Genomic DNA, 27,177 nt, shown 5'->3' on the forward strand with positions numbered 1-27,177 from the left:
TTGTGGAGGTCTCCTTAAAGAGTTAGTGTTCTAGTTTAGTCCAACAGAAGTTGTTCAAGATATTTCTATTTTGTTTTCTTGGATAAGCAAAAGCAAAATACTTCCGAAAAGTTAACTTCTCATTTTCACAAATAGAAGTAAGACTTCTCATTTTTCAACAGGAAGAAAGAGGCAGAATTAAAGCTGTACAGTAGGGCATTTGGTAATCTTAAACTGATGTCCTTGAATGACAGAGAGAAACGAGTGTCTGTTCATTTAAACAATCAAATCAGAGACTTCTTCTTTAAAAAACTTGAGTGGGGAGTTGTGGTAGATAATCGCTCATGCACATACTGTCCAAGTTTTATTTCTGAAGTGCTTTCCAGAGTCAGGCCTGAATCTCCGTGGAGCTTTCTACAAATAAGTTGGAATACAGCCTTGCGGACACTTCTGGACATTAGGAAATACATAACTGGGTCTAAGCAACTGTTAAAAGATGAAAATATGAGCATCACTTCATTGCATTTGTGAATTATTTCCTTCCAATGACAGGATGGATTTTGTAACTGTGATGTAATGTAGACAAACCGGAACATGTGGTAAGGAACAAAACAGATGGTGAAAATAATGAGTACAATGAAAGAATTCCTTGCTGTCTGGGTGTATTTTCCTGCATTGGGAAAATTTGCTCTTTTCCTCGAAATTTTCAGAAGGTTCTTGGCAATTTTAACATACGAAAGTATCAAAAGGAAAAAAACTATCCAAAAAATCATTACAATAATATAATTTATAATTGCTTCTGTCTTTGCATTCTGTTTACTTCGGTAATGAAAGCACATAGTAGAATTACTGTCATTACTCTTAAAGAAAGATGGTGCAACTACTATTAGAAATCCTGTTACTGCAATTGCCCACACCACACAACAAATATGTACACTTCGTGTAGTAGTTAACATTTTAGGACGCTTTACAGACTTGTTTATTTTTATATAACGATCTAGACTAATTAGTCCCAACAGTACTATGCTAATATACATGTTCATATAAAACAGAGTTCCTACAATCTTGCATAAAATCAGTCCAAAGTTCCAGGTGTTTTTTGTGACATGATAGAGTATTCGGAAGGGAAGGCAGAAGATCAACAGAAGGTCTGCAACAGCTACATTTAGCAGGTAAACTTGGATAGAATTCCTTTTCTGATGAATACACAGGAAAGCAAAGAGGGCTACAATATTTCCAACCAATCCAATGAGAAAAATAATTGAGTAAAAAACTATCAAAGCAAGTGACAGTGAGGTGTCATCCAAGGGACAGCTGTCATTGTTTTGAATTTCTGAGGCATTTATGGTTACATTAGTTTGGTTACTCCAGAAGGCTTCTTTGTATGGAATAACGGTCAGTAAATCAGCTGAAGCTGCAGCCATTATTTGTGAGGATATTTTTAGCTGTTCTGTAGGGGTGCAAAGAGAAATTATTAGAATTAAATTGCCATTGGATCCTTTTCACATATTTGCTTGCTTTATTGCATACTCTTATGCGATATAAACATAAAAGGCAATACTTAAAATAAGTAAATGCACAGAAGTATTGCTGTAGCTGAATAGAAGGACTTCCCAGCCAGATAACACGATACAATGCAAGTCTAAAATAATCAGTTCTCTGGTTTTCTTTGCAAGAAGTAGGCAAGAAGAGATGGTACAGACTGCTCACACAGATAACTCCTTCTGTAATTACATCTTTATTACTGTCTTGTGTTGTTTTAAAAATTAATGAAAACTTAGAAACGTATTTTTTTGTTTTATCTCTAAGTACAAATAAATTTTTAACGCAGAAAACTTTCTAATTAGCATGCAAGAACATGTAAGCATAGCTAAGTGAAGTATTCTCAGTGTTGATACAATGAACAGAGAAATATGCCAAAAGAATTCTTAACTCACCAGTATGAATTTTAAATAAGTACCCAGGATCTCTTTTATGCAAGTCACTAGCTTTCCATTAGAAAAGCAATTGCCAATTAATATTATTTGACTGTTCTAGGTAGCACTGTGAGTCAGTAATATTACAGTGGCTTGGGTTTAATAATTTGTGTATTCATGTAAATTTTAATATTTTTTTCCTTTTCTTGACTGTTCACAAACCAGTATTATACAGAGAAACTAATATTAGCTGGAAACAACATTAATGCAGTAACAGATTGTTTTCACATCTACTTTGTTTTCATTTCAAAGTTTTTAATTTCACTAAGCTTATTCTTGACGAGGAAGGCACAATCTGGAAGATAAAATTTGGCTTTGACCAAAGAAAGAAAACCAAAAGAAGTGTGTGGTTAGGAGAGCAGACTCACAGTGAGCTGTTCTGAGCTCTTTTGGGAGACGGTTAAGACTGATTAGTACTGATACAATTTTTGTCTTCAATTTCTGTGTCATGATGATAAAAGTTTCCGTAAATAAGTTTAATTAGAAACTTTTTTTAAGGGATAAGGTTTTTTTCCTGAATCTCACAAAAAAATAAGAATTGATTGTGGTCTCTGAACTTTGTTGTCCAATAGCACTAACAAGAAAAAAACAACAATAAAACACTGCCATATAATTTTAAAATAGGTTTTTGTTTGCATGCTAGGTCTTGAAAATGCAGTGAAAATGGCAGCGTGTTAAGTAAAATTTTAATAAGACCTAATGTACATACAGAATCTGAATTACTGAGAGGACAGTCTAAAATATTTTGACATCCTATGATGGATGACTTTACAATTGCATTAAATTACTTTACAATTGCATTAAATTTGTACAATGTGTTAGCAGTTTCAATACTATCTCTGTTTTCTTATTTGCCATTTTCTATTGTCAGGACAAGAAGGTATTTTAAAAAGTATGATGTTTTCAAATACATCTTGGAACCTATTTACTACTATAATTTTTTGTTGATACTGCTTTTCTATAAAAATGCTTGACATCATGACGCATAAATAGTGACAAGGTTTAGGTCAGTGAGAAAATCAATTAAACTGCAGGGACATTAGAAACATGACTTTTTGCTGTCATAAGTTTTGTCATCTTAAGCAAGCAGGCATGCAAGCAGATATGCTTAAGCCTAGATATATTTAAGAAGGTGTTTGAAGGTCAGTAGTAACCTTGCATTTAACAGAAATTTTAATAGCGATTTGTTTTATTGTAGTTAGAGTATAAAAGAAGACACTTACCACATGTATTAACAACTTCTGCTGATTTTCAAAACCGCTGGTGAAGGTGGGGAGGAGTGACATGCAAGTGCTTTTGTTAGAAAGCTAAAGCACCAGCTTCTCTATGAAAGTGCTGAGAATCAGCTGACACAGTACTATTAGCAGCAAGGGGAAGTTTAATGGGTGTTGCAACTGTTTGGTGGGGTTTTAAGATGTTTTAACTAGCAAAACACAGTTTATTGATAAGCTCAGTTTTGCTGTTCATTTGGGCTTTGCTGGGAGAAGTCCTGTAATAAAATTTTCTCTGAGTTGGAGATTTAGAATTTTTCTCAGAAACTTTGTTTATGGTGAGTAGTAGTGGGTACCTTTTGGGATGACAATTATGTTGGTACAGCCTGTCTTCTTTTTGTCATGGAAACAATATTACTTTTTCAAATGCAGGGTAAGGATAAATGAACACCACAGTGAAACGGAGCATTTTGTTTGTGTCTGTGTAGTTCTTCGATCTACTTTCCTCCTCGCCTCGGGTTAGAAATTTGACATTTATCTTTTTCACTCAAAATGACAGCAATGAGAGAATGTGAAAGTGCCCAAAGTGTGCAGCTTATCAGTTTCAATAAGGCAGAAGTGAAATAAAATACGCAGAGATAATGCCACCTGGTAATACTATTTTAAACAGAGCGTGAGGGATTGAAAAATCACACTTGTAAATTGCAAAATTAAAAATGGATTATAGAAGTCCTGGTATAATGTAGCCTAAATTTAATGATCATCTCAAGAACGCTGTCTTGGCTTTAGTATTCTCCTTAGCATTTGAAATGAGAATTTCTATCTTAACTTGCTTAATGTATCATCTGTTTAGGAATCAAGGTCTTCTAGGATTCTGCAAATTTCAGTTAAAATCTAAACAGGCTATGCGTTTGTACTAAAAGGGGCTTGTTCTCATAAAATTGAAACAAAAAAAAACATACAAGGTTACAGATGACGACTTCACAGGTAGTCAGATTGAGATTGTTGTAACTCCTTTGCTCTATTTTGAGTTCCTATTTCTGTAACTTAAGTGGTAATGCATTCTCAAGAAACAGTATAAAAAATTAACATTCTTCCTTTTAAGTAGTATGGTTGACTGCAAAGAGAGGCTTTGAGTAAATGCAGGAAGTCGTTCTATATTAAGCGCAGTAGTTGGCTATGTGTATGAATTACCAAATCGCGTTCCAGTAGATTTTGGAGGCATGTTGCTTCCTCCTACACCTGTCAGTATCCACCCGGAATGTTGTAAAATATTATTGCATTTTTATACATTACACCTCACTCCTCTAAGTGAAACGACTGGACAAAAGGTATGAATGACTTGCCTGGAATCCAGTTTAAAAACCTAATAAAAACCTAAATAATTTCCCACATCACCGTAATATTTATTAGAAACATCACAGGGATGTTAGTTTTCTTTCCTGCAGTTGGAAAGTGATCAGTGAATTCTGTGATTAAATCTCAAAACAGTGTTTTATATTCTCTGTGTGAAGCATAAAGCCCCACAAAGGGCATCATACGCAGGATACTTCTGTTGGGAAATTGAAACAGTGTAAGGCTTAAGGGTAAATGGTGAAAAGAAAAAGTAACGCCAGGTAAGACATTATAGGCTTTAATTTTTATCTCCGTTTATTATTATTTCATTATGTGTTCCTTATGAGTTCTGGAAAGTCCTGAAAGGATTTTGCTGTGCCTGGGACAATTAAAAGGGAAGACAGTGAAGAAAGAGGAGACTATGCCAGAAAAATAAATAAACCTGAAATTAAGAAATTCTTTCAAAACAAAATAATTCTAGTTTCTCTTTGTGAATTTATGACACTAAGTTCTAAAATGCAAATTGAATTTCTCAAATAATATAATAATTTGTCTGAATTTTTGTCTTTTCAGCCACACTGTGTACTGCTTGCCTCAAAAGAGAATTCAGCCCCAGTAAAGCTTGGTGGCTTTGGGGTAGCAATTCAGTTAGGAGAGTCTGGGCTAGTTGCTGGAGGTAAGAAATTTTCTTTTGGAGTTCTATAATATTATGCGTGATGTACTGCAGAATTCTGTTCTTCTGAGACAGCCTGGCCTGCAAAACAAGAGTTCAAAAATAATCTTTCACTAAAGACATTGTTAACATTGTAAATGCACATAAGGTAAATTGCCAGTAGAATGTAACGTTGTTGTCTGTACATATACTGAGTATTAAAACGCTCTAAATTTTCCTCAACGGGAACTAACGCTGGTTTGATCAAAATAAAACTGAAAAAAGTAAAGAATTTTCCACTTTAATACAATCTTTGGCATAATTCTTCCATGCTTGACAAAGCAAGTCGAATAAAAGTGCTATCAGGTTTGAAACGTATGCCAAAGTGATTGAGTAAGGACTTACTGCAGGATTGCCAATGGTCCCCTATGATTCTTAGGCAATTTCTGTCAGAATGCTCAGCTGTTTGATAGCATAATCTTACTAGTTTTCACATGTGACTCTTTTCTGTGTTTTAATAGTTCATTGTAATTATTGCATAAGACATCAATATCTTGATACATATGTATATTTTTTGACTAAGTGTGTTTTGTTTTCTGTGGATTTTATTTCCTCTAGCTGCCTTCCATATTGTTCCAGACAATAGGGTTGTGCTTTAATCACCCTGCACAGACGAAGACCCAATCAGTTTTCTGATGCTTTCATTGCCAGAGTAGGAGACCACAACAAAATATATTGTTAGTTTTACATTTTTTTCTTCAAAAGGAGTAACTTCCTCTCAGTATTATGCTTCTTCGAAATTCAGATTTCCTAGTCTAATTACGTAAAGGTCTGCATCAGTTTGGCTTTTATGTGCTCTTTAAAATTAAACGCAAATCCAATATAACCATACCATCAGCTTCCATTCCCTTCTGGATATCACTAATACCCTGGAAATATCCAAGTATCTTGTTACCTAAAGACTTAGATACATCTTTTCAAAGAGTATTACCCATTCAGTTAAGCTTCTGTTGTTGCCTTAATAAAAAGGTCACTCCTTTCTTTACTTTTCCTGTGTTTCTAAAATTTTCTGTAACTCAACCACTGTTTTTTTTAGTGATAGTCCCTACACTTTCATTTATGATTCTCTCATTTATCTTCTTTATATTCTCACTGAGCAACTTAATCCATTTCTTTTGTTTCAACTACTGTTCTGGAGGTAGTTAAATACAATGTACTTTCTTTCAGACTACTACCCTTCACTGTTCTGCACTCATGGTTCATTTCATGTGCTTAACCTCTATGCAGTTATCAGTGCTGGTCTGGTCTTTTCTATAGAAGTGTTTTCATTCCTTTCTGGTACTGTTTGCAGTACTTTTAGAAGCTTCCTTCTTAAGCCTCATTAGTATAATATTTATCTGTACCTGTATCTTTTGCCTCATCTACCTCATCTTCTGCCTTTTTATTTTTCCTTTCTCTCAACTACCATTTCCGATTTGTAGCCTTTCTGTTAGCACTTGTTACTTTCAGCTTCAGCGATACTCAGAGTAATTCCACTTCATTTATGGAAGGTCTCAGTTCTACTGCTTGTTTCAAGCTTTCTTAACAGGCTTCTGCTTATCTTCCATTCCAGTCTTTATACCACAAACTGCACCTTTTTCTAATTTTTAGGGAAAATAATTGATTCAGCTTAATGTTCAACTATTTCCCTGTCAGCATGGCAGTTTCTGTATTTGGTGGTTAACACATCAAAAAAGAAATAAAAGCTATTGTGCGCTTCTAACCCATTTCATTGCTCAGTACACCTTAAAAATTTCACAATACTGAAAATACATTGTCCTATATTTACAGGAAGTGCCATACTTATTAATCTTCCTGTATCTAGGTAATTTGTATTAATATGGTATCCTAGGATATACTCACTACCAGTGTAAATCCCCATGTAGATAACTCTGGTGGTCAATAACAGAAATCTTTTATCTTTCTTAATTTTGTGTTGCTTGGGGTAGTTTATCTTTTAAACCGGAAAAGAACAGCTTTCCTTTAGAAAAACCATGTCAACGGATCAGTTGAACTGTAGCAAAATTCAACTGATAGGACTCTTGCCTTAATCTTGTATAAAAACCCAGCCATTATGCAAAAGCTCTTCAGTATCTATGGTGATCACTCTCTTTTGTGGTAGTATTCTTCCTCCTAAAGTAGGAGTTGCTGTATCTAAAGCATTCGGGGTTACCAATGTTCTAAAATTTTTTTCTTATTTTCATGAATTTGCATTTGTGCCATTTTGCTTACCTTTTTACATCGACACACCTGTACCTAACAAGCCCAGCTTGTGTGTAGCCCCAGGAGAACACAACTAGAAGGGAATTTTCTCCCTCAATGTCTTTAGCGATTGCCTTCTAGGGTACAGCTTTTACTTTGTTTGGGACTATAGTATTTTTTTAACGTAACAAAAGACATATTTTTTTTCCAGGATGTGTAAATTTGTTTTTTGGAGGAAAGAGGATTTTTGTAATAAAGTTTAACTAAGTCCCAGGTATTGAAAGTAGGCCAGTCTCAATCTTTTGATGTAAGTGCAAAGATAAACTCATGTTGTTTAGAAGGATTAGAACTACAATGTTCTTTCAAGCAGATATGGAGTTATTTAACAGAAGTGTAAGGGAGTTCATGATAACAAGCCATGACATCATACTAGATGTCATTAATAAGAATGTCTGTGGAATAGATTTTAGGAACATGACTGAGTTTTATCAGTTAACAACCCAGTCAAGTTTATTTTTAAGAGAATTTAATGGTTATTAAGTAAGTACAAAAAAACAAAAGGCGGACAATATCCTTAACTCATCTTTCGTAAGACCACAAGGGAAAATGTAAGGAAATACTTTTTGTTGCGCTATTTTTGCCCATGAGCTGCAGTGCAGTGAATTAGCAACGTGTGTCATCTTCTGAGTTACAGGAAATTGTTTTCATGGGCTACCAATCTCTGCAGGTCTCTTTTGCAGTTCTTATGGTCAGAAATGGAAAATTTTGCTAAGTGTTTTCATTTGAAGCGTTGAAATAGGCACTTTAAGATGGAATCCTGGCAGTATACATGGTAGTTACAGAGCATCATAATTATAATTGAACTTTTATAGAACAGGATGTAGACAGGAAATAGGCTGTGTTTGGAAGGTTGTGATGCAGCTGGAGTAGTGGAACCACTGGGAAGTCAGTGATTTAACAGAAAAATCTCACCTTATGATCTCTATCCTCTTCCTTGGAAAATTATTCTTTCAGAAAGTGATATGAGTTATCACAATATTTTCTTAAATAAGTGTGATATCAGATTTATCAGATATGAAATATCTTCAGTGCGAAATCTTGGGATTTTTAACTAGCACATGGTATAAAAAAAACTGAAGGAACAAAACCCATTGAGTCCACAAGTGCTATTTCCTCCACTTAATCTACTTATTTTCTTCTGGCCTCAAGTAGTGCAAAATAAGGTAACTATACACACCTAAATGGCAGGAGGTTCTATAAAAACTGTTAAGTCCTATCTATGGATAGTTAACTGCTTTTCATTTTTTACCTTTAGCAGCAAAATGTCACAGGTACCATGACACTGATCCAGTCCAGTATTGATTTTTATGTATTATTAGTTAGGTCCCCTAAGTTGCTTCAGAACCCTACAGTACCTTCAGATATCCTGACACAACTGTCATCATCTTACTGGAAAACATCTTATGTGTTCTTAATAGAAGTACAGCACATAAATATCAAGTGTTCTTGGTTCTTTGTCAGCTAGCCTTTTAGACTACAGAAACAGTAAATGAAGGCATTACAAATAAATTTCCCTTCAAATAAGATTATGGAATGGAGGGGAGGGTCTTTTAAGTTTCTTATTTTTGTTTTGTCCCCATCAATGTAAAGATGGTCGTAGAATCACAGAAGGTGTTGGGTTGGAAGGGACCTTTAAAGGTCATCTAGTCCAACCCCCCTGCAGTGAGCAGGGACATCTTCAACTGGATCAGGTTGCTCATAGCCCTGTCCAACGTAACCTTGAATGTTTCCAGAGTTAAGGCATCTATCACCTCTCTGGGCAACCTGTTCCAGTGATTCACCAAACTGGATCTTCTTGGTGGTCTTATAAACTCCAATTTAAAAATCATTGTTTGAAAATATATTTTACGCTGCATAGACTTTTTTTCCTTCTTACTATCACTGTCTGAATGATACAGCAAATCTTTCTTTTGTAATCCAAAGAGAGGTAAACATTTGTAAGCTGAGGTCCTACACTAGTATTCTTCTTTCACTTCAATGATAGTGTTTCTTTCCTCTGCAAAGCAAGAGCGTTATTTAACCTTTTTTTTTTTCCCCCTGAAGAATAAACAAGTATGAGCCTCTTCAGACCTTTCCCTTCAGTGGACTTTGTTTTATTTAAGAGATACAATTGTGGTTTATTTTTTCTCAGAAATTCCACTTCACATCTGGTTTAATTTGAAAGTGTTTACAGGAGGCTAATGTGTTTAAAAGTTAATTTAGATTTACTTCCTCCATCATAGTTTTATGGCTGAAAAGGCCATTGAATCAATTATTATAATTTGTCTGGTTAACATATTACCTGTGCTTTGTTCATTTTCCGGACACTAATATCCAATTGCCCAGTTGTCTGCTGATGCATCTTTTAAAATACATTTTCTTCAGACAATCTTCTGTGCCGAAGCTGAATTGCCTATTTTTTTTTATTGTTTTCTTTTTAAAAATCTATACATCTTCTCTGTACACCTGCCTTAAACATCTCTATTGTCTGGAGTAATGTGGAAAGGAATTAAAAGTACTAAAGTATTGACCTATCTGATCTGCTGTGTGTGATTCTTCGATTCCTTCCACATTATTCTGGACGTCCCACTCTTTTAGAAACTCCTTAATTTGTGAACATATTTCTTATTACACTATTGTGAGAGGTCACAATGATGTTTATTAGTACCTCACATTTTTTTCCTAAAAATTATTTGTTCCAGTTGTTTCCTTATACATCGTTCAGATACTACTGCTGTTGAAAGACTCTCCTTCTGATATCTTGGTCATCAATCCCCTGCCTTAGGGATGACAAAATCTGATTGGGTCTCTGTATATACTCTTCTTCTTGTGGAAAGCATAGCCCTATTGTCTGGAATAATATGGAAAGAGTCATAGAAACTAAATTATCAAAGGTAAGTCAAAATTTATCTTTAGTGCTTGTAAATAATATAAGACTGACAACACCTGAAGACTGAAGCTTTCTGTTTATCTCCAGAAAAAATCAGCAAAATTGGCAATTTAATACATTTCCAGACTACCAACATGCCTCAAAACTGCCTGATAAGAAATCTTACTGCTTACTTCTAGAAATGAAAGGTCTAATGTCTGTACTTAGCATTTAGTGCTTCCTGTAGTCAGCAAACACTTTTCTGTAGGCATTTAGTTACTATGAATTGGGTAAAGTGAGTATGACATTCAATACATACCAGTGCTGCATCTTCATATAGTGATGATTTTCAGTTAATGCTACCCTAGAACAGATAAGAAGAACCTAGAAGCATACAGAAAATTGATTCCAGTCTTCCACATGATTTCTTCTCACATACAGATGGGACTAAAAATCATCTGTGTATACATGCATGCAATATTTATTCAAATAAAATGATGAGTTTTTTCTGTGGTCAGTCATTCAAATCTATCTATGAGTGTTCTTATATCCTGAAGAATAAAAGACCCATGGAAGGCAGAAATTACCTATTAAAGAGAGAAAAATGCCTTTGCTTACAATTCTTTCTCACACTGCTTCCAAAAAGATGCAAAGGTTCTCCCAAAACACCAAAGAAAATTCAAAAGCTTCGGAAATACTTTAAAACAATTGAACTGTTGAGAAAAAGTTTGAAATTTTACACTGGCCATGTTTAGAAGGCAAATTTTTACTAGATAAATTTCAGCAGAAGTAGTACTTGATCTAAAGAGCAGTGTGTATCCATGATTTTAGAAAACTTTCCTGAGCATAGATTTTATTTAGCCTGCTACTGATACTCACCTTACAGTTCTTGTAGTTGCAACACAGGAGAAATGCCTATCTATGTAAGTTTCTGCATGCACTCCACTCATTTTGCTGGCCTAAGTGTTGGTTCTGCAGTCCTTTTTTAGGTCAGTTTTTAGAGCAACCTCAAAATCATCATTTGTTCCTTTGATGAACCCGGTGAAGTGGTTAGTTGTCGCAAGAAAGCCAGCGGCCACAGAAAAGACTTTAGCCTTTCTAAGTTTCTAATTCATATATACAAATATATGTGCTTTTTTTTGTTTTTATCCTTTCTAACTGGACAGTTCAGTCTCAACTAATTATGTTTCTGTTCTGGGTTCACTTTTTCATGGAGATGAAATTGTGATTTACACCCCTACCATCATCCCCCCATCTAAAATATCAGGATCTAAAATATCAGTAATCTGCACTAAAGAGATTACTAAACCAAATAATTCTGAAATTATATTCACTAATAATATTCTAGCCAGTTATACATGGCAGGATTTTATTAAGTTAATCTAGCCTTATTTCATTTGTATTTATGGAGTTCTTTTAAATTTAAAAGTGAGTGTTTAGGTTTAGTAGTACTGATTTTTCAGAACACTATTAAGTAGTGTCGATTTTTCATCTGGTTTATAGCGACAGTCTGTTTGGGTCTTAAACAGCTGTGTAGAATGTAACCTATTACTAAACTAGTCTATTCCTTCTGCTCAACACCAGTTCATGGTATGCTGGTTTTGAACCAGAGCAACGAAGATCCAGTTCTTCCATCTCTGATCTATATTCTTTAACTTCCAAGGGAGGATAAAGAAGATTTGGGATGATCAGAGAGGGACAGTGGTTTTTAACCATAATTTCTGAATCTGTCAGTTTGTCTGTAAGAGCATGTGAGTACTAAGTAAACATGCAGCCTCACATTCTGATGTGAGCAGATAAAGCAAAATAGCAACCTTGATGTATCAAGAGCCTACAGTTTGTTTATTGTCACATAGAAGGTAGGAAATAAATTCTAGAAGCTTGTTCTATTAGAAAATATGTGTCTATGGAAAAAAACCTATAATATGATGGGGGTCATTGATAGTGAACAGATTGCTGGCAGTGGATGGGTGCTGCATAGGAAATGCTTGGATATCATGTTTTGTCTGCAATTTTGATAAGCTTACTGTTGCCAGTTGTGTTTGCTACCTGTGATATTCAGTAGTGTAGGTAATTCTGCATTTCCTGGCCCTGTGGTCAGGAAGTGAGGGAGGAAATTAAATCTAAAATTGTTGTCCCCCATGAAGAGCCTGCTTTGCAAAATTTACGGCTAATTATTAATGCTCAGTTTCAAGAAACTGTTCTGCTCTGCATGTATTTATGTGTGTTTACGTAATGAAGGATCTTTCTTGCTTATCAATTTCTGCAGAGTAATTTTAATTTCAGCGTTATTTGCTGAAGGGGAAAAGGAAGCAAACAGTATAAACTTTTGATACTCTTGACACTGTGGGTATCTTATTTTATACAGCCCATGATTAAATCAAGTGATGACTAAAAATGAAAGAAACAAACTGTATCTTTGGAGGACGACTGATCTTATTTTCCCCCACTTAGTCAGTATTCTGTATGTTAGTGTCAGCATAGCCAGGTGTTGGGTTGACCTTGACTAAGGGCCATACTCCCACTAGCTGCTCAGTTTCTCTTCTCAACAGAGCAGGGGGAGAAAACAGAATGAAAAAGCTCATTGGTCAAGGTAAATAAATGCAAACTGCTTACTGTTACCATCATAGGTAAAACAGACTAGACTTGGGGAAAACTAGCTTAATTTATCACTAGTTCAAATAGATTTGGGTGGTGGGAAACAAAGACCTTGTAAACCCTCCCCAGCTTACCTGTGTGCCCCCTTCAGGTACTGGGAGGTCTCCCCAGAGCCTTCTCTTTTCCACGCTAAACAATCCCAACTCTCTCAGCCTGTCATTGAGGGAGAGATGCTCCAGCCCTCTGATAATCTTTATGGCCCTCCTCTGGACCCGCTCCAATAGGTCCGTGTCCTTCTTGTGTTGAGGGCTCCAGAGCTGGACACAGTACTGGAGGTGGGGTCTCACCAGAACGGAGCAGAGAGACAGAATCACCTCTCTCAACTTGCGGGTCATGCTTCTTTTGATACAGCACAGAATGCGATTGGCCTTCTGGGCTGCAATCACGCATTATTGGCTCATGTGCACTTTTTTGTCCACTAGTACCACCAAGTCCTCTGCAGGGCTGCTCTGTGACAAATCATCCCCCAGTCTGTATTTGTGCTTGGGATTGTCTCAGTAGAGGTGCAGGACCTTTGCATTTGGCTTTGCTGAACCTCACAGGGTTCACATGGGCCCACTTCTCCAGTTTATCTAGGTCCATCTGGATGGCATCTCTTCCCTCTGGCATATCAACCTCACCACTCAGCTTGGTGTCATCTACAAACTTGTTGAGGGGACACTCAGTCCTGCTGTCTGTATATTGAACAGCACTGGTCCAGTACAGACACCTGAGGGACACCACTTGTCACCCATCTCTATCTGGACACTGACCCTTTGACCACTGCCCTATGGATGCAACCATCCAACCAATTCCTCATCTACTGAACAGGCCACCAATCAGATGCATATTTCTCCAACTTAGAGAGAAGGATATTGGGAGAGACTGTGTCAGAGGCCTTACGGAAGTCCAGATATGACATCCATAACTATTTCCTCATCCACTGATGTAGTCATTCCATCATAGAAGGCCACTCGGTCAGTCAGGCAGGACTTGCCCTTAGTAAAGCCATGCTGGCTGTCTTGAGTCACCTCCCTGTCCTCCATGTGCCTTAGCAGGGCTTCTAGGAGGATCTATTCCATGATCATCTGAGGCACAGAGGTTAGACTGACCAGTCAGTAGTTCCAGGGATCCTCCTTTCTACCCTTTTGTAAAATTACTGTAATGTTTCCTCTCTTCCAGTCCCCAGGGACTTCACCTGACTGCCATGGCTTTTCAAACATTGTGGAGAGAGGCTAAGCAAATAGATCAGCTAATTCTCTCAAGACATCATATCCTCCTGAAGTTTAACACTTTTATATAGCTTTGTTTGTCCTTATGATATCTTGTCTTCTAGTGATTTCTACTATTTGTCCTTTGAATAATCACTTTTATCTAGACTTGCCAGATTTCATAGCAGCAATTGGAAGGCCAGGTAGGAAGGCAGAACCTTCAGTGTATATATGATTTTTTACTCATATTGGAACAAAACTGGATTTAAACAAACTTTATTACCACAAATGGTTTTCTCATTGTGTAAGAAAGGTTACACCTGCTCCAAAATGGCAAATGGGTGCCCCTGCAGCCAGCTGCCAGGAAGCTTGCCACTGACATAAACAAGACTTGCGCAAGCCAGGCTGCTCTGCGGTCTTGCATGATGTCTTCTGTACTAAAGGTTTCCAGACTGTGGTATGCATACCACTAATGTCACATGAGTACTGTTTGACAAGGCAGGTGTTGCTGCTTATGCATAGCCTGATACAGACCTGGAAGTGCTGATGCTTTTGCTGTTGCAAATGATGGCATCTTAGAGGGAAGAAAAGTTAGGAAACCCTCACAGATATAGATTTGTAGGCAAATGGGGAAAAAAAAGGCAAAAACTCCAGAGCTCTCAGCAACTTGTGCACATAGTAAATATATATTTTCTATTCTCCTTCCCTTCCCCATCATCAGGCACCTAAAAGACTTTGGATCATCCGAGGAAATAATTCTCTATCTTATATTTATTATCATAAAGATGTGGCTTTGAGGTTTATCTATTGGGCTGAAAAATATATCATAATCCTATAAATGGTGTATAACCAACAAGAAGAATTGATAATATTTCCCCATGTCCATCTCTATTTTTTTCTGTCCAGAGTAAATATCCTTCCTCTTCCACTATAGATATGAGGGAGGAGCTGGACTTGCAACATCTTGCTGTTCTACTCTTTTTTAGCCTGCAAAGGAACTGCCCCTTTGCTATCGTGTCAGCCTAGACTGTGTGGACTTTCCAAGACATCAACTGAGCTTAGCGTTCTGTTGCCACAGGCAGATTCCTAACATTTGTTTAGCAGAGGGATTTCCTCATAAATTGGGAATGAGAAGTTTAACACAAAGAAAGCTGAAGAAGTTTGACAATGATGTTGTTTCTCCTTAAGAATAGTATAGTGAAAAAGGTACCTTCTTTTTGACAATATTTTAATCTTTGTACATGCAAAAAAGGAGTGAGTGGGGGCAAGTTAACAAAGCATCATTTTCCTGAATTAAGTGGTATAAACGAAGGATGGTCTTTACTGAGTAAGCTACTGCCAATTAGTCTCCTAGGTGTTTGTTACCAGTGCTGTGACTTCGCTAACACATTCAAATGGTGTGCAGGATAGGCTAGTTTAGCAAAAAAACTCTTTACAAGACAAGACTATATTAAGTATGTGCTGTGCAAACACCTTGAATTCTCTAGGCTCCGTTGTAAACTCTCCTAGCCAGCACTAAGGTGAATGGAGCCTCTGAAGTCTGCTGTAATATCAATGAGCAAGAATAATTTATGAAGGTTGTACAAGTGGTACCAGTTTGCTACAGCTGTGGCTTTTTTTTTTTCCTGTTGGTACTTGATGGAGCTACGGTAGTCCAAAGACTAGTGTTTCTAAGTGTCAATGATGCCCTGAGTATTCAGAGCATAATTCTTGCAAATCTTTTGCAGTAGAAACAAACCTCTTTTACAATGGGAAACATTTACAGGGAGAGTTAAAACATTTGTTGCTTTCACTTGGCTTAATGTGTTACGGAGAAATTGAATTAAGTCTTTCTAATCAGTTTATCTACTCAAAAGATTAGTTGGTACTAAATATGTTTTGTTTCCATGGCTGTATATTCATTACCAATCCAAAATCAGTACTGTCCCAGAAGCAGTACTGTGTGGCACTCATTAAAAGGACTCTGTGAAACAAATTAGAATTATTTTTTTATCTGCAGTAAGATATTGCCTACTTCAAATATATGAACAACGCATTTGCTGGCATTTTACATTCTTGGGGCAGTTTCAGTAGACTGGCTGAGGTTTGGGCAGAGCATTAGACCTAACTACATTCTTACCAATTAGAGGCAGCTTTTTCAAGTAAACAGTGTAGTCTAGAACTCTACAATATCTTTTTACATGATGTCTGGATAAATAATTCCTGTTTCAAAGGTTTTCCAAATTGATATTTTTACCTCTATATTTACTTCTATTTCACTGAAGAATCTTAGTGCTCTTATGTAAGTCTTGTTTCACAGTCTGAAGGACAGGAGAGAATATTTCTCAGTTTATAAAGGTACAAATAAAGCAGAAGGGAAAAAACTTATTTACCTCAATGGCTATATTTAATAAATAAGGAAAAAAGAATTGCGTGAACAAAACTTGTTTTAACTGTTCTCGTTTAATGCAGTGATATTCTTCATATCCATGTCTGGCACACATCACTTTGACTCAGTTTTGTTTTTGTTTCCATCTAGGACGTGTAGGAACACCTCATTTTATGGCCCCAGAAGTGGTAAAAAGGGAACCTTATGGGAAGCCTGTAGATGTTTGGGGTTGTGGCGTGATCCTTTTTATCCTGCTAAGCGGTTGTTTGCCTTTTTATGGAACCAAGGAAAGATTATTTGAAGGCATTATTAAAGGAAAATACAAGGTAAATGACAGCATACCTGAATCCTCTTCCAGAGAGACATAAGCTCTGCTGGGAAAATTTCTGTCAATTGGTTTTTGTATTTAACCTGGTTTCAACTTGTAGCTTATAGAAATCTGTCTGTTACATAGGAGGGCAGATGATTTTTTTCTCTCCAGTCTGTCTTGTTCTGGCTGTGTTTTGTATCAATGTTAGGAATTAGAATACAGAAATATTTACTCAGATGAAATAATAAATCAGTGTAACAACTAGCCTCTAATTATACATTGAGGTCAGTGGGATTACATAAGGTTTAGCTGTGTAGTATAACATACCATATGTTACCTTAGGTTTATAGATCATCTAAATTTTTTAATCAACTAAAGAAACTGTCATAAAGGCTGGTCATCATATTGCCTTGATTTAAAACAAAATGCACATTACTGTAAAAATGTAGTGATGCGTTTTTCTTTCTAGTACATTATGTAGTAAAGTGCAGTTGGTGATTCAAATGGAGCCACTTGCAACTGAAAGTAAATTGGTGTGCATGCAAGATAAGCATGTTTCACAACATAACCATCCTAGAGCCATTACGGAGACAAATTTAAGCTTTGACTTCACAATTTTTGCCGTTTTGTCTAAGGTTGGTTTTGCTCTGCTTTGCAGCCAAGCTCATACATCAGCTGTGTATTAGCAAATTAAGAGTGTAAACTTCTAAAACTGTCTGATAGTCTGTAATACAGTTTAGGAAGTATTTTATTATATGAACTTGACAGTAGTCTGCTAAAATGTGAGAGTAATGCTATTTCACTTGGTCAGGATCACATTTTTCATTCTTTCAATTTTCTAATTTTAGAAACAGCAGGTTTTCTTCATGGCACTAGTTTTGGGATTGCAGAGACTGGTAGAGATGTTGCAGTTTCACTTGATGGAGGATTTCTTTATGGAGTCTTTTAAGCAGCTAAAACCTTCTGGAAGTGTACAAGTTAACTTTTCTCTGTTTAAAAAAAAGCCATGGCCAGCACATTGTGTCTTCTCAGTTCCTTTTCTGTTCCTGTTTCCACAGTAATATGTCTATTCTGTGAAAACAGTTTAAGGATTTCAAAACAGTTGCTTCAATTTGCAATTACTTTCATTACATTAGAGCTGAAAATGAGATGACAAACCACAACTATAAATGTGCATTTCATAGGCAGATAATGTTTCTGAGTGCTTCAATTTGAAGTCATCATTTTTCATAAAGACTTATTTTAAATAAAATGAACCCCTTTAAATGAACAGCGTATAACATTGAAAAGAGTCTGTTGATAATTTTGAATTTTCATTAGTATCTTGTAAAATTAGAAATCTATCATTTAAATAAAATGTATGTTCTTCATAAATTAAAAAACTACTATAAATAGCTTAAGGATAGAATTCTTTATCACCGAAGGAATTTTTTACTTTAGTATGGTTTTATCCAGTGTCCATCATCTTGACTAGTTGGACACAAACCTGCATATGCACAAGATGAATATGTATTCTAAATCGTCCTTCACATTTTTGTCTCCTAAAGATAGGGTTCTGCTCTAGAAAGCATTGTGGTTGCTTGTGTGATTGCTCACGTCTCAGTATGCTTTTCTACCTGAGCGGCTGAAGATGCTTAACTGTTGTAAAGTTTAAAGGAATTTACTGGGAAGAGCCGTTGTCCGTGACAGCTGTGGGACAGCGCCAGAGTAGTCACAACAGGCATTAGCTTACTCCCTTCTTACTCAGCATCACTGGCATGAAACTGTGGCTTGATATAGATAGACTGTCACGCCATTCCTTATATTGATTTTAGGAGCAGATTTAATTTCTCCATTTATCATGCACTAATTAACTGTCAGACAAAGTCTAATTAGTCTTTTTCTAGTGCAGGGTCACTTTTATCAGAACAAAATGTAGCATAGATAGAAAATTATACTGTGATAATAATGCCAAGGATATGTCAGCTTTTGCTTGATACAGTGCTCACTGTTCAACTTTTATGCCATTTCATTAGCAACTAATGTACAGTTTTATAAGTTATTTAAAAACTTAGAAACTTCCTTTTACATATATTACAATAAAATATTTACAACTACCAACCACTGATAAATCTATGCAATTACTTTACATAAAAAGTAGGGATTTTTTCTATCTTCTTATAACTAATTTAATTTATTGCTTGTTTGCTTGTAATCAGATGAATCCTAGGCAATGGAGCCATATTTCTGAAAGTGCCAAAGATCTGGTACGCCGCATGCTTATGCTGGATCCAGCAGAAAGGATAACAGTATATGAAGCACTGAATCATCCCTGGTTAAAGGTAGTAAAAGCAACTGTTTCATACCAATTTCCTCTTCAAGAGAGAACAAGCTGTATTTTTTTTTTCTTTGAACTTATCAAAGTAGATGTGACATTGTACAAAATGTGTGGATAATATGCTTTAAATGCTTTGTAAGATTTGAACCTGGGATTCTGATAATTGCCAGGCTTGAACTCTTGCTTGACGGGAAGAGCAAACTCATTTAGACATCTTCGGCAGCATCAGTGTATAGGGACTAGGGCTGCATAGAATAAAGCTTGAAGGTATTTGTGTGTCTTTCTGTGGCTCTCAACTCTAGAGGAGTGATTTCTGACCTCTTCTTTGCTCAGTCATATCTAGACCTTTTTCCTATTATACACTTAGCCATGCAGTTTATTGCAGTACCTTATGCTACTTAACTGTGCTGCTTTCTTACGTTAGAGTCCTGAAATATCTCACCTGAGTGAAGGAAGTATATAGTGGTGTATTGCTCAAAGGCTGCTGTAACTACATAAAATTATATGGCATCTGTAATCAAATTATTTTTCAGTGGTGGCAGAATTTACAACATAATTTGAGCCAGTGGAAAATCAACAACAGGAACAGAAGAATATATGCCTAGCTTCTCAGCAGTCCCCTTAATAAGCTGTGATAAACATTGGAGCTGTAGGCATACATAGTACATCAAATATTTCAAAGAGCATAGGAATGGACACCAACTGGGAATTCCAAATGGTCATACTGCAGTGATTGAGTCTGTAGTAAACACAGAGGATCTGGTTTTACCTGCTTGTAATTTGACTTTTTCCTCACTTTGTGATCTTACCCATGTTTAGATGCCAAAGCGAGGGTTTTGTTGCAGATAATTTTGGCAGAAAACTTTGCCAGTTTTGTTGTTTAAGCAGCTAAGCTGATCCAGATTTTTAAAAAGATAATTCTTTAATATAAACATGCAAGTTCTGCCTATATAGCATAACACTTTTGCTGTCTGTGATCTCTTTCTGATCTTGCCATTATTTGTTGAAAGATGAGCAAAGAGAGAGGAGTTAGTTTGAGATAACTTTGTTTCCATGCTTAGGCCAGCATCCTGTCAGTCACTCCTCTCTTTTCTCTACAACAAGCTGCCTTCCCTGCTGACTCAGAATTTTCTTCTAAACCATTTATAGATAGCAGCCAAATACAGCATGAGGCAAACACACTTTTAGTGCCATAGACAGACTGAATTAGTTCTGCCAGAGATTTTACTATGATTCAGGAGATGCATATGATAAACATTTACATTAAGTTAGTAAGTGTGATTTGGGGCAGAGAAAGAAAGAAATCAGCTACTGCAAGTTCTTCCCCTGCTGTCTGCTTTCATTGGCAAATTTTTCCTCTGCATCTACAATGGAGAATTCATCCTGTAAGCTAGTACCTGGTGTCACCAGCCATTGAGCTGGCACTGCCTGCTCTGTTGGATATGTACCCCATCTCCCAAGCTTACCTGAAGCATCAGGCACTCCTTCAAGAGTGCTTGAACATGTTGCTTCACTGGGATTTGTGTATCCCAAGAAGCAAAACTATTTTGCTCTTGCGAGCTTCCAAGTCCAATGCTAGCCACAGACTGACTAACAAGAACAGTAAAACAAAAAGCTGAGGTCATAGGCAAAATGTGAAACAAAATTATAAAAAGAAAATATCCCTGGCCCAAGTTAAGATTTCTTTCGAAATATTTTAATTCCTCTCAAGTTTCTTGAAGTTTTCCTTAAGTTGCAACAAATCCTTATTCTCCTTAGGATACTTATTAGCTGGTACATTTCTTGTCTGATTTCTTAACGTTGAGGGAATACTAAGAGCTTATATTTAATCTTGTTTGTTTGTTTTTGTGGATTTTTTTAAGGAGAGAGATCGCTATGCATACAAGATTCATCTTCCAGAAACAGTAGAACAATTGAGAAAATTTAATGCAAGACGAAAACTAAAGGTAAAATGAATGTAGTGTTAGAGCAACGTAACTCAATAACTTGAATTTTGCGTGATACTTTATTCATTTTAAACGTGCTAAGAGAAATCTGTACTCTGAAGTTGGCAATAAAAGAAGAAGTTCGAACAAGCTTTCATGGTTATTTATTGCAGTGACATCTTGTTAAGAGTGTTCATCCTTTCTTTCTCAGTGCGTGTATTTCAAACTAAATTTTTGGCTCAAATTGTCTGGTATTAGCCAAGGCGTGTATAAGGTCTTCATCTTAAATTAATTCAGTAATTCTTTGTAATATGAGTTATTGGAGAGGAGAGAATACTCTAGTGGCTTCTTGTTACATTTGTAATAAAAGGGACATAATAAGGTGTTAATGTCTTTTTTTTCAGGAACAGCAAAGGTATATTCTTCAGTTTATCCCTTTTGTATCTATCTATACACAAGATTATTTCAATACTGATTGAATAAAATGTAAACATTTTCCCTTCAGTTCTTATCTTGAAAAGTTTGACAGAAACATTTTTAAATTCACTGAAAGGTCAAGGAAACGTGGTATTACAGTTCATGAGGGGTTTCTATAATTTGTAATAAAACCCAGAATCAGATATAGACCTTGAGTTGCTGCTTTGCAGAAGTTTCATGTAGCTGCAAAAACAACTAATAATTAGAGTGCAACAGTTGCTGTAGTTGATGATAAACAGCACTTTCTCTTTGTGCTTTGTATGTCAAGGTAATACTTTCATTATATTGTTGTCTAGTACACTTTAGAATATGACCTGCTTTCCTGCTCTAGATGCAATTTCAGCTCTTTTCCAAATTTCTTCCTGGATAAGCCACTATATTTAGTCTCCTAAGAGCTTTCATAATTGCGCTATAGTTTTCTACCATTCTATCCAAAGCACTATTGTGCAGAATGTTTCCTGAAGTTAGTCATTGTCCGTGTTGCCTACTGCCACAAATTTAAGATATCAAAGCTTGAGTGGTTAAACTGTAACTTACTTGAAGAAGTAAATATATATCAGAGTAGATAACCATTTTTCTGGCTTTGTAACTTCCCATGTAACTATCTTTCTGAGACTCTGAGATTATTACATTTTCATATAGATATATTATGCATGTCAAAAATCCCTGTGCTAGCAGTGTGGTATCCTGACAGCTTCTCAAATAACAATATATTGTGTTGCTTTGAAGAGGGAACATTTATACTTGCTAAGCCCACTCAGTCTAGGCAAGAGAAAAAGAGAAATAAATTTGTTAGTTTGTTTACATTGTACTATGGGAATTTATGCCTCACACTTAACTATTTTTAAATATTTTCCCATAAATAACTGTTCTCTATGAATCCTCTCACGAAGAGCATCTTTACTGTTTATTAGAGTATGTATGACCAGCTTGTCTGTTAGATATGGTCACTGGTAACAGTGAAGCACGGCTGAAGACTGTAAAATTCATTTACTCTTTTCTGAGAAGGCCACCACATGAGAGACCTTGGGAGACTGAGTGATCTGAGGTGTCTGGAAATGTTTCACTATCCTTCTTTGTGTAATTTGCGCATATTTTTATTCAGGGGGCAGTACTAGCAGCTGTGTCAAGCCACAAATTCAACTCCTTCTATGGTGACCCCCCTGAAGAGCTGCCAGACTTCTCTGAAGACCCTACCTCCTCAGGTATTTGAACAGAAAGTGTATTCACTGCAGTCAACCTGTCTTAATTCTATGCTGATTAAAGGACCAACTATCTACTAATTTCTCGTTATTTCATAAAGCTGAATATTAAGTTAGCATTTGAATGTGAAAGCATGAAGAATTTTCAATCATAATGGTGTTAGTGACTGGAGAAAATGAAGAGAAAATCTCTGCACAGTAGTAAGTTTCTCCAGAAATTCTCTCTGATTTTTTTTATTTGTTGCATCTACATTTAATTATAAATGGTGCTATGACCTCATTTTTCTATTACTCGAGTGTAAAAGCATATTGAAATTTTGTCTCAAATTCTTAGGCAGCAGCAAGCTTTTGTATGAAAAAACCCAAAACCTGTTGTTTATGAGAGTTTCTTGATCTCCTGTTTTAAAGAACAGTATGACTAAGATATCTCCACTTTAAAGGACACTGGACAGTATTTCTGGTGCTGTAACTGAGACTCCCAAATCTTCAGAGAGAGACAATACATGTACTTCAGGGACTTCTGACATTCTTCAAATGGAAGAGAGTACCTTTGCTGTGCTGTAAGCGTGTAGTTAGACCTTGAGTAGGACAGTGATCTTACTCCAAGCAGTTCTTTTGTCCTCGGCCCATATTCAGGAATTTACTTAACCTGGCAGGCCCTATATTGGCACAGCCCTGTCAGAATTATGTATATTAATTTTCACATAACATTACTCACATCGTTCGGAGTACAAAAGCATGCGTCGGTCTATCTGATCTCAGATTAGGATTTAGGATCAAGTTAAATGAACTTTTAAGACAAATCTAAGGCCAATAGGACACTACTATTTTTCAAAACAATTGAATAGTACTGGCATAATATTTTAGCTATACATTCACTTTACTAGAAGACATTTCAGGAACTTAATTACATACGCTGAACTGCTATGTGATAATTCTCTTTCTCAGTATTTTTATAGGTGAGAAAATTACTTAACTGACTGTGCATGAGAAGTGTTTCTTTTCTGCTCTTTCATATGAGGAAGTCATTTTCAGAAATTATTTGAATGACATTAATATAGAAAATTTTTTGTTGAAATTCTTAAATTTTACTCCTTAGAATTCAAGATTGAGTACTTAAATTAAAGAATTATTTCATCCTTAGAGAATGCACACTGCTCATAATTTACATAGAAGTGAATGGGAATCTCAGATCATTTATTGCAAATGGGTAGTCACAGCCTCATGGTTTAACTTCAGGCAGCCAGCTTTTGAATGCTTGATGAACCTACAAGTAAGGATCCATATATTCTTTTAGAGAAAGAATATGTTAGTTTTACTTCACCCACAATTAATTACAGTGCTTTAATTTTTGTTTCTAGCTACTTCCTCCATTTTTATAAAACAAATAGGCCACCAACTTGATTGGCAGTGGCAACTTTCCTGATCTAAAAACTGCAGTTCCTCTTTCTAGTTTCAGTCTCGCATCAACAGGGCATGTGTCTTCCTCACAGAGTGATGTAATTGCAGATATCAGTATACAGCAAAGGCACAACTTCTATTTTTTTCTGCTCACAGAATACATTAATCCAGTACACAAGTAAATTCTACAGAATATCTGTGTTAGAATCATTGTTATCTTGTATTCATCTGAAATAACTGAAACAATAGCTTGGATTTCTTAGGAAAACTAATTCTCTAAAATAACATCTCACTGATGGGAGATCATAGTGATCAGGAAACCATAGTAAGTCAGTAGGTTTCATGATGATTCCCCAACCGACTGCATTAGCTGATAAAATATTTAATATTGCAGTATAAACAGTGAGGCCTGCAAGAAAAGATAACTGCAACGTTCAGCCTCTGAAATTGCTAGATACAGAAATCTATTTTGTTTCTTCTTCAGAAGTAAATTAATAAAGTTTTCAAGTACTTCTAGCTTGTAAAGATAGGCTCTTGTGATGATTCTAAATTGAACTAGTTTATAGAAATTAGATATAAAACTCTTGAATTGCAGTAGAAACTTGGCTATCTTAAGGTTATTTAAGTTTCCTTCCTAACGTTTTGTAATGTTACTCAGGATCATAAAATCTAATGAAGTGTTTAATATTTGAAATGTTGCTGCCTATTTAATCTTCCCATAAAATTTCATGAAGCCTATCATTAAAATTAAATGATTTGTCAGAAATGGGCAAATGTGGAACTCCTACTGTGATAAAGATGCAGAAATATAAATGATTATTAGTTTATGCAAATTGTGTATCCTGTCCTCCTCCAGGTCTTTCTAAACACAGAAACAGAAAATTTCAGTTTTGTCTTCTTTCCAGATTAATCTAGAGATGTTCTTCCTTAGAGTTCAGTGAACCTGGGATTGCTGGAACCTTTGAGCATCTTTCTATACTATCAGAATAACAGCCTGGGATATGAAGGCACCACAGGTAGCAAGTCATCTGACTTGCTTAGATGCAGAATCACAAAAGTTATTCTTGTTAGAGAGCTTTCCAATGAGGGTCAGCGAATTGCATAAATAAATTAGGTGGTAAGGAGCACAGATAAATTCCATTTAAAATCAACAAGGTAGTTTTCTGTACACATATACAGCTGCTTCTGGGTAGTCTGTTTCCTCTTTCGTTAGGAACTATTCTCTGAAGGACTTAATTTAATCACGCAATGCTTCTGTTGGTGATGTGGCAGAAGTCAGTCCTGTTGAATTTTGAGAGAGTATGATAAAGGCTTTTAAAATGTTTTGGAACACTAGATAAATATTTTTAAACTAACATATTACTTTACTGCTGATAGGCTGTGTTCGGTAACTTCTTTAGTAAAGCCACTAAACAGCTCAAATTACAAGCATCTTGCAAATGTTTTTTGCTAGAATGCAAAATATGTGACTTTCAGGTTGCCTGTCTTCAAGACATTGAAGTGGCAAGTGATGATGTAAAGACTGAGTGCCTATGGGCCAGAGTGAAAGGAAAGGTAGGAGATGTTACAGTGGGGGTCTGCTACAGACCACCTGATCAGGACGACCAAGTGGACAAGGCCCTTCATAAACGTTCACAAGCCCTGGTCCTCATGGGGTGCTTTAACCACCCCGACATCAGTTGGAAAGACAACACAACAGGGCACAAGCAATCCAGGAGATTCCTGGAATACACAGATGATATTTTCCTCCTCCAAGTGATAGAGGAACCAACAAGGAGAGGTGCCATGCCAGACCTTGTTTTCACCAACAGGGAGGGGCTGGTCAGCAATGTTAAGCTCATGGTCAGCCTTGGCTGAAGTGACCATGAGATGGTGGAGTTTTAAGATCCTAAGGGCAGTGAAGAAGGGGAAGCTCAGCAAGCCTGAAACCTTTGACTGCAGAAGAGCCAACTTTCACCTCTTCAGGAACCTTCTTGGTAGCATGCCATGGGGCAAAGCCTTGGAGGAACTGGGAGCCCAGGAAAGCTGGTTGAGTTTCAAGGATCATCTCCTCCAAAGTCAAAGGCACTGTATCCCCAAAAGGAGAAAATCAGACAAAAACACCAGGAAGCCTATATGGATGAACAGGGAACTCCTGGCCAGAATCAAATACAAAAGGAGAATACACAAAGCATGGAAGCAGGGACTGGTAACCTGGGATGATTACAGGGAAGTTACTGGAGATATCAGAAACCAGGTTAGAAAAGCTAAGGCCCTAACAGAATCAAATCTGGTCAGGGACCTTAGAAATAATAGAAGATAATTCTATGGATATGTGAGAGAAAAAAGAAAAATGAGAGAGAATGTGGGGCCTCTCTGGAAGGATACAGATGACCTGGTTACTGAGGACATAGAGAAGGCTGAAGTACTCAGTGACTTTTTTGCTTCAGCCTTTGCTGGTAACCACTTGAGCCACATCACCCAAATCACAGAGGGTGTTGGCTGGGAGGATGAAGAACCACCTAGGGCAGAAGTAGATCAGGTCCGGGAACACCTAGAGAACTTGAAGGTGCTCAAGTCCATGGGACCTGATGAGTTACATCCACAGGTCCTGAAGGAACTGGCAGCTGCAGTTGCTAGGCCACTGGCCATCATATTTGAGAAGTCATGACAATCTGGTGAGGTTCCCACAGATTGGAAAAGGGGTAAATATAGCCACCATTTTTTAAAAATGAAGTAAAGAAAAACTAGGGAACTACAGACCACTCAGCCTCACTTCTGTGCCGGGTAAAATGATGGAGCAGATCCTCCTGGTAGCTGTACTAAAATATAGCCACCATTTTTTAAAAATGAAGTAAAGAAAAACTAGGGAACTACAGACCACTCAGCCTCACTTCTGTGCCGGGTAAAATGATGGAGCAGATCCTCCTGGTAGCTGTACTAAGGCATATGAAAAATGACGAGGTGATCAGTGACAGCCAGCATGGCTTCACTAAGGGCGAATCGTGCCTGACTAATTTGGTGGGCTTCTACGACAAAGCTACAGCG

General features: G+C 36.5%; 2 protein-coding genes across 2 annotated transcripts in view; one reads left to right on the forward strand and one right to left on the reverse strand.

Annotated features, from left to right (window-relative positions):
* Positions 1-215: 215 nt before the first annotated feature.
* On the reverse strand, positions 216-1,403 carry GPR34 (G protein-coupled receptor 34). Its single transcript, XM_009875821.1, has one exon. It carries the CDS (start codon positions 1,401-1,403, stop codon positions 264-266), a length of 1,140 nt encoding a protein of 379 aa, XP_009874123.1. The 3' UTR covers positions 216-263.
* Positions 1,404-5,078: 3,675 nt separating this feature from the next.
* CASK (calcium/calmodulin-dependent serine protein kinase (MAGUK family)) overlaps positions 5,079-27,177 on the forward strand; it is a 96,021-nt gene continuing 73,922 nt past the window's right edge. The window contains exons 1-5 of the mRNA XM_009875823.1: positions 5,079-5,177; positions 16,669-16,844; positions 19,027-19,149; positions 21,008-21,091; positions 22,653-22,752. Coding sequence (XP_009874125.1) covers positions 16,692-16,844; positions 19,027-19,149; positions 21,008-21,091; positions 22,653-22,752 — 460 coding nt within the window. The 5' untranslated portion in view covers positions 5,079-5,177; positions 16,669-16,691. The remainder of the gene's footprint in view (positions 5,178-16,668; positions 16,845-19,026; positions 19,150-21,007; positions 21,092-22,652; positions 22,753-27,177) is intronic.

This window comes from Apaloderma vittatum, unplaced genomic scaffold (genome assembly GCF_000703405.1).
Source record: "Apaloderma vittatum isolate BGI_N311 unplaced genomic scaffold, ASM70340v1 scaffold229, whole genome shotgun sequence".
Taxonomy (NCBI): domain Eukaryota; kingdom Metazoa; phylum Chordata; class Aves; order Trogoniformes; family Trogonidae; genus Apaloderma; species Apaloderma vittatum.

Coding starts and splice junctions, on each gene's coding strand:
- GPR34 (XM_009875821.1), bottom strand. CDS start 1,403: ATGGCTGCAGCTTCAGCTGATTTACTGACCGTTATTCCATACAAAGAA.